The following is an 8,670-nucleotide window of genomic DNA, read 5'->3' on the forward strand; positions in this document are numbered from 1 at the left end:
TTAAATATCTTCTTCTCAAGAATAGCAAAGCCATAATTGATCATATTTATTTGGAAGCATCCTCAGGTAGTGTAGATTCAAGTTTGTTCAAATCATGACCCCTGGGGGTAGGGCGGGGCCACAATGGCGAATCTAAGTTTTATATATAAATTTATTGAAAAAAATCTTTAAAAATCTTCTTCTCAAGAATAGCAAAGCCACGATTGATCATATTTATATGGAAGCATCCTCAGGTAGTGTAGATTCAAGTTTGTTCAAATCATGACCCCCGCGGTACTTTTTCCTAGCTATAGTGCTCAGGTGAGCAATGTGGCCCATGGGCCTCTTGTTAAATTTTGGAAAAAGGAAAAAGTCGCATGGTGCTAGATCCGGAGAGTATGGTGGGTGTGGCAAGACGGTAACCTTCTCAGACTTCAAAAATTGCTTCACAAGCTCAGATGTATGTGATGGAGCATTATCATGAAGAAGGCGAACATGCCTAAATCCCGACACCGGACGTCGTTTCTGATAAAATTTCTTGAGCTTTTTCAGTACAACATCTCGGTAATACCGACCTGTAACACTTTTGCCCTTCGGCACTGGAATTTGTACGGCTAAACCATCACAAGAGAAGAATATGCAATGAAAGACCTTCTTTGTGCTCATTGTCCTTTTGGCAACTACAGGCCTTCTACCGTGTTTGGTTAGCCATAATTTGTTTCCAACTTTTCTTACTGGTTCAAAATAGTGAACCCATGTTTCGTCACCAGTAACTGTGTTTGCAAATTGTCTTTGATTGAAGTTTGGAAACATTTTTAGCAGTCGCTTAGCGGTTTGTATTCGTACCTTTTTTGGTCATCTGTCAATATATGGGGTATCCATCTGGCAGAAATCTTTCATACTTTCAAAATACGCTTCAAAATGAAATGCACCCGCAATAGCAATATGCCAACAGCTTTGGCAATATCACGAATCGTGTACCTGCCATCACTTTCAATTATTTCCTTGACTTTTGAGACATTTGTCTTGCCTGATACAGTCACAGGTCGACCCGATTTTGCTGCATCTTTGACGGACTCTGTGCCAGTCAGAAATTTCTGACTCCACCTACGAACTGTCTCAAAAGATACCTTATCAGACCCATAAACTTCCCCCAGTTCAGTAAAAATCTGCTTTACCGAATTACCGAGTTTTGTGCGAACTTTTATGTAAGCTCTAATTTCTTCAATATTCTCAACCCTTTTCCCAACCATTTTTACAACAGTGGTCAACGACTGGCTCTATTGAAATGATGATTACTTTATAACCATGTGTAGATGAAGGCTCTTGTTTATACTGTTGGCAAGGTATTGAATAGAGGTATCCAGGCGTATAAATATCGACGAAATCGTGCAAGGCGTTATCGCGCTGTGGTACAATACACAATACATATCGAACAACCCTCGTATTTATATAAATCGAAGTACAAATGTTATGTCAAATGTTTGAATGATCATTGTACACACAAGAGCTACATGTAACTCTGATTTTACTGAAACTCAGATTTGTGAAATGTACAATGAGTATATGCAAGTTAAAATAGAAGATAGGTCAGACTTAGATTAAAGAGGACTTAATTGTGCTACAATAGATTACATGAGGCAGATCATTTTAAAATTATTTTTGGAATGAATGATTTATTTCTGAACTTTCGTAAAACCTGAAAGCCATTTTGTGAATAATCGCATATAATATGTAGTTTTCCCAGTTGAACTAATTAATCATTAATCTGGTATTCCTTGATACCCCTAAGTGATGCTGTAATTGTTTCTAGAATGAAGAGTAATTTTTTAATGAATATAATTCAGTGTCTCTTTGATTTTAGTTGCGTCTGACCATCGTGGAAGCTATGGGTCACATGACACACCTAATGGCCAAGGAAAAGTTAGAGGAAGTGTTACCTAGGGTGCTGCAGGGTATTTTGGGATTGTACAAGAAACATCCAGAACCATTTCATATCACACAGGTACATTTGAATATTTAACCAAGACGCACACACATTTATTTGATGTAGTGCTTAGTACTAATCATACGATATATGAAAATGCTAAACTAGTGAACCAATCAGTTCCTATAGCTGAACCATGTTAAAAAACCTCCTATTATAACATAGGTATATTAAGTCAGGTAGTCCTATCAATTCATCATTTCCTTTTTGGGGATTTATTTTATAAAACATTGCACAACACCAGTTACATTATTACAATTAATTACATTCTTTGTTTTATTACAGGGATTATGTAATGTTCTGGATGCTGTTTGTACAGAATGGAACACATAACATTACACCTGTTACATTATTACAATGATTACACACCCTATTTGATTACATGGATTATGTAATGTTCTGAATGCTGTTGTTCTAAGGGAACACATAACATTACACCTGTTACCGTAATTTCGGGATTATAGGTCGATGGGGTATATAGGTCGAAAGGCTCATTTTCAGCCTTAATTTTTGAAAAATCCTAAGATAGGACGAACTTACTATATAGGACGAGGCTTTGTTTCCCATTTTCTAAAGATTCTTACGCAGATACAACGTATCAGAACAGGTAAACCCCTAAAATTACCGGGGTTATTCGTGACATGAACGTATCAAGAAAATAAACACGTATTTTAATGAGTATAGCATTTAAATAAAGTTTTTAAAAAAAAAAATGTAGTTAAAACTTCTTTAAATTGTGTTACTTCTTATTTTTCTCCAACTTGTCTGTTCAATGCCGCCGTAGTTTCACACTGTTGTTAAATCAGATGCATAAATAACACGTAAATACGTTAATATTTTACAGCTATAGTTCGGGAAATACCCGAGACCAAAGAATAGTAATTCCGATTTCAGAACAACTTGGACACATTCCTAATAAATTTTATTTAGACATTATTTACCGGTGGACGACAATTACTTCGATGTCCGCCATTTTTATTTTTCTTCTCCAGGGATTTGCTAAAACACGCAAATGACCATTGAATGTATATATCAAGCAACAGTAAAGAATTGAAATCATATTAACACTCTATAGTTTAATTTATAAATTTAATTGAGAGTACATTCACAATTTGACTGTCAACATGAATTTCACGGCTTTGTTTGTTCAATGATGTGTAACACCAATACCCTATAATGGCACGTGGGTTTCTTAATCATGCCCCGCAGGCATTTAAACTATACACAGGTGTTATAACACCTTTGCTTACACAGTGTAAATCCCTTTATCTGTCAGACAGTTAAAAATTCTGTTAGAAGCCAATCTTTGTATCGGTATATTCAAGATAAGTTCGTTTGACCAGTATTACAATTAATTAAAATTAAAAAAAACACAGTAATGACTAGCGTCTTTTTTTTTGGTAATTAAATTTAGGAATTGAATGGCAACAAATTATTTCACTCACTTTACATTTAAATAAAGATAAGACAATAAAAAATATTTAATATACTACTTCAATTTATTGCTACTAATAAATAGTAAAAACACTACAGTTGTGATCGTGAAAAATTTCCGTATTTTAAATTTTGATACGGTTGCGGTTTTACTTTTAGTACACGATCGCGACTTCCTAACTTCACAAGATGGATACCGCATGATGTTAATGGACAATACGTTGAGGAATTATTTAATAGATGAAGCAATGTTGTTTTCCTTTGTCATCAACGGATAATTAATGGAATTTATTTTGTAAGAAAGCTATAGAATAAATATTTTATTGTTTACCGGGGCATTAATTTTTTTGCGAAAAATAATCAAAAAAGTTACGAAAGTGGCACAAATTTGCTTTGAAATTGACGTAAATTTTACTGATTAGGGGGCATTTTTCATAAACTTGAGCCTTAAATAGGTCGAATTCTGTATATTGGGCGACCCCAGCGGTTCTGAGAAAAAAGTATCGACCTATATTCCGTAAATTACGGTACATTATTATAATGATTACATTCAGTATTTGATTACAGGGATTATGTAATGTTCTGGATGCTGTTTGTACTAAGGAGAAAACATTACATAACACTTGTTACATTAATACAATGATTATATTCTCTGTTTGATTACAGGGATTATGTAATGTTCTGGATGCTGTTTGTACTAAGGAGAAAACATTACATAACACTTGTTACTGTAAACCAACTTTTATTCGCGTGCGAGTAATTTTCGCGAAGTTCGCGAGAGCCTCGTCATCGCGAATATTTCTCGCCGCGAACAGGTTCTTAAAGACTATGTGTCTATTAAAAAGAGAATCTAAATAGGCTTTATCGCGAAAATTAATCGTCGCAAACTAGTTTACCCCCGATCAATCGCGAAATAAAGTCGTCGCGAATAAAAGTTGGTTTACAGTATATTAATACAATGATTATATTTTCTGTTTGATTACAGGGATTATGTAATGTTCTTGATGCTGTTTGTACAGAATGGAACACATAACATTACACCTGTTACATTATTACAATGATAACATTCCCTATTTGATTACATGGATTATATAATGTTCTGGATGCTGTTGTTCTAAGGGGAACACAATACATTACACCTATTGCATTATTACAATGATTATATTCTCTGTTTGATTACAGGGATTATGTAATGTTCTGGATACTGTTTGTACTAAGGAGAAAACATTACATAACACATTACTTTATTACAATGATTACATTTTCTGTTTGATTACAGGGATTATGTAATGTTCTGGATGCTGTTTGTACTGAGTGGAACACATTACATTACACTGTTACATTTATACAATGATTATATTTTCTGTTTGATTACAGGGATTATGTAATGTTCTGGATGCTGTTTGTACTGAGTGGAACATGTTACATTACACTGTTACATTATTACAATGATTACATTTTCTGTTTGATTACAGGGATTATGTAATGTTCTGGATGCTGTTTGACTGAGTGGAACACATTACATTACACTGTTACATTATTACAATGATAACATTTTCTGTATGATTACAGGGATTATGTAATGTTCTGGATGCTGTTTGTACTGAAGGGAACACAATTCTGGAACCACAGCTGGAAGGACTCTTGTCAGCTTTATTCCCACAGGTGAGATAACGAGCCAGGATTTACCTGTTTCTACAGGTGAGATAACGACTAAACGAGGCAGGATTTTCCTGTTTTCTCCGGTGAGCTAGACACCCTATTTATCACAGCTGTACTGTAATAAAATGCACAGAATATAAAATTTAAAACCTCAAATAAAAAATTATAGAAATTAAAATATTTCCATTTCTAATATTTTTCTCTGTGATAACTCTTTGAAAGTTAGGGGTAGTTTATTTCTTGATAATTCTGCCGGAATGTAAATTAGGCAGGTCGATAGGTCGGGAGCTAAGGAAGCCTAATACGCATGCAATTCTCGTGCGCATCTGTCTCTGTGTCTGACGCTAAGGAGGCCAAATATGCATGTAAATTTCGTGCGGCTGCCTTTGTGTTTGACGTCGGTTGGCGAGGACTATTGAAATTGGCATGGACGTGATCATGTGATTTAAATCTATTTAGCTACATTTTTAAAGTCTAAATCTACAATTTTATTTCACAATGAAATGGAAATATAAGGAATCACTGTCTATTTAGGAGGGTATGTCAGGGACATCAACAATAGTGGGAAACATGGGATAATTTAAGCATAATGGGCTTCGCCCGTTATGCAAATTATCCCATGTTTCCCATTATTGTTGATGCCCTGACATACCCTCCTAACTAGACAGTGATTCCTTAATTATATTGACACTTTCTAGAATTTTTTTAACATTCTTATGAACATTTTAATGTTACTTTTTTGTGATTATTTACGGTGTGTTCCCAGTACACCTACCAAACCTCCTATTGTTGTGGGGGACTCAAATATGAAAATTTCCTTCATTAGCACTGATGAGTTTAAAATATCCAACATTTGATGTTTTGTCTCAAGATTGCCTAGATTTGAATCATTAAAATTAAAAAAAAAATTAAAAAAAAAAAACTCGTCATTTTCATCGGTATAAGAAATGCCATATGTCTTAAGTTGATATTTCCTCTACTCCTACATGTGATAAACTAAAAGACTGGATCAATGACTTTTTGCTGTTTGATATTAAAGTCAATGTTCAACAAGTTATGTAAAAAAAAAAAAAGAAGAAATGAACACATTAACCAGCACTTTTTTATGAAAGCTAAAAAAAAGATCTGTAGATAACAAGCACAAAGTATCCAGATTTAAATATAACCAATATAAGTATAACATCACTCTTCTGACTTTCAAGCCTCTAGAACATGTATTTATCAACAGAGCTGCCAACCCTTACGGTTTTGGCATAAGACTTACGGTTTGGGCATCTGAAATAAGCTTTATGATTTATCAGTTTCTCCTCATGATCTCCATCGTTCTCTCCATCAAACATTTGAATTACTGGTAATTTAAAAGCGTTCCACATTCAGTTTTTGCCGATTTAAATATGAAAGTAATTCTGCTTGCTTGTATTGTATTGCTAATTTACAATCTATATTTAAAAGTAATTAAATGAATATGAACGGCAGCAGGGGGTCTATGCAGCTTCTGAACTTCTTCATTAAGATTTTTCATTTTATGATGTTGGCAGCTCAATATGTACCTAATATTTCTCATAATACATTTAGGTTAAGGACCTTGCCAGTAGGTTTCAACAATTGCCAACATTAAATGTTCATAACCTAAAATATAGAAAGATGTTTGTAGTTCTTGGGTACTGGAAAGTTAGGTTTCAACAACTGCTTACATTAAATGTTCATAACCTGAAATATAGGATGATGTTTATAATTCTTGGGTACTGGAAAGTTATGTAATCTTCACAGCCCTCCAGCTGCTTCAACACCGGAAGTCATCGCCCACATTTTTATCTAGATTAACTTGCGGGGTCCAGGGGGGATTTCTTACTGAATAGGGCCATCCTTTTGAGGTTATGAACAATTCCGTTAAAAAAAAGTTCGTGAAAATCATGATAAAAACAAATGTTTTGATAATTAATTGAGCTTACTTATTAAGAATGACAGGAAAGACGTGTCTTTATAGGTGTTCACCCCCCCTGACTACAATAATCCACTGAGTATCAAAAGCCACAACGAAGTGCTGAGGTGCTTTGCAATATTAGGTAGGAATTTTTTTTTTGTGAGTTTGCTTTTGATAAATGAATTGTTAAATTGGTTTTACATGAACCATTATATAACTGTTGGCTCTGTTGATCACTTCCATTGGATCGCAGTTGATAAGCTTAATATTGTGTGTAATACCTTGTGTTATCCAATGGTTTTGAAGGTCACTCCCAGCTGATGATATTACTTATTAGGTTTGTTTTTAACTGTTTATGGAAATATAAGAGGTGGTCATTCTCATATAAATTGCAAGATGAAGCCAATCCCTCTTAAGATCCTATCAATTCTATTGACACTTTTAATTATTTATTCAAGGAGAGTCCTTTAATTTGCTATCAATTTCTTTAATTGACTTATATTAGATTTGAACATGTTTGATGTTTTACTTCCTGTTTTTGTTGTTGATATTTTTACCTCACATGGGCTGAAAGCTCACGTGAGCTTTTCTGATTACCTGTTGTCTGGCGTCCTTCCCTTTGTCCGTCTGTCTGTCTGTCTGTTAACTTTTCACATTTTCAGCTTCTTCTCAAGAACCACTGGGCCAATTTAATCAAAGTTGACATAAAGCATCTTCAGAGAAGGTTAAATTATTAAAATGAAGGGCCAAGTTTTGTTCCAAGGATAGATAATAAAGAACATAAGGATATATGAGCTCATAAGAAAATATTCTTCTCAAGAACCACTGGGCCAGTAAAACTGAAACTGTGGAAGCTTTCTTTGGTCATGTAGATTCTATAATGTTCAAATCATAAACCTGGTGATAGGATGAGGCTACAATAGGGAATTTAAAGTTTTACATTGAAATATATAGGCAAAACCTTTAAAAATCTTATCAAGAACCATTTGAACAGAAAAACTGAACTTGTGTGGAAGCATCCTGGGTAGTGTTAATTCTAAACTGTTCAAGTCATGACTCTCTGGGGTAGTATAATTAGTATGGGACCATTAGGAATAGTACAATGGGGAAATCTGTTAAAGAATAGCAGGACCAAAGTTACTCAGGTAAGTGTTGTGGCCCATGGGCCTCTTTTCCTGATACTATACTACAATACTGTACTTGTAATTTTAAAATCATCCTTTCTTCTTGGGATTTTAGTCATTGTATGTATATTCAGTTTAAGATATCTGATATTTCTAGATTGTATTCATGTTACTTTTTCTTCATTTTAAAAAGATTAAACTTTTTTCAGAAAAGTTTCTTCTATATCTTTATGAATCACATGATTTAATATATTCTTTGGAGTGATATTAAGAGATGAACTGAGCTGATTTTGTTTTTTAGCCAGGCCTTTTTCTGGGAAGCTGACTGGCATTCTTCTACAGAGACTAGAACAGGGGAACGAGAAAGTCCGCATTGGAATCCTGACCATCTTCAAACACCTGATTAACGCTGCCAGTAGGTGGTTCTCATGATCAGTCTGTCAGAGCTGGAGTAGATGTAGCATTATGTCAGCTAGTATCAGCTAGTGAATAATATCATTTAGAGTATTGCTTAGAATATCAACAATTCTAATGTATTACAAACCAGAATATGTTGACTT

General features: G+C 34.3%; 1 protein-coding gene across 4 annotated transcripts in view; it reads left to right on the plus strand.

Moving 5' to 3' along the window:
• LOC134237507 (maestro heat-like repeat-containing protein family member 1) overlaps positions 1–8,547 on the plus strand; it is a 34,549-nt gene extending 26,002 nt beyond the window's left edge. For 2 of the 4 annotated variants that reach the window (XM_062719594.1, XM_062719595.1), the window contains 4 exons: positions 1,844–1,984; positions 4,973–5,065; positions 7,050–7,128; positions 8,412–8,547. In XM_062719594.1, the coding sequence (XP_062575578.1) occupies positions 1,844–1,984; positions 4,973–5,065; positions 7,050–7,128; positions 8,412–8,542 (444 nt within the window). In that variant the 3' untranslated portion in view covers positions 8,543–8,547. Of the gene's footprint in view, positions 1–1,843; positions 1,985–2,251; positions 2,378–3,967; positions 4,085–4,972; positions 5,066–7,049; positions 7,129–8,411 lie in introns of those variants that run through there. The other 2 variants (XM_062719596.1, XM_062719597.1) reach the window with 2 other exon arrangements.
• Positions 8,548–8,670: the final 123 nt, after the last annotated feature.

Source organism: Saccostrea cucullata, unplaced genomic scaffold (genome assembly GCF_032062105.1).
Source record: "Saccostrea cucullata isolate Sc308-1 unplaced genomic scaffold, CSIRO_AGI_Scuc_v1 ctg289, whole genome shotgun sequence".
Classification (NCBI taxonomy): Eukaryota; Metazoa; Mollusca; class Bivalvia; order Ostreida; family Ostreidae; genus Saccostrea; species Saccostrea cuccullata.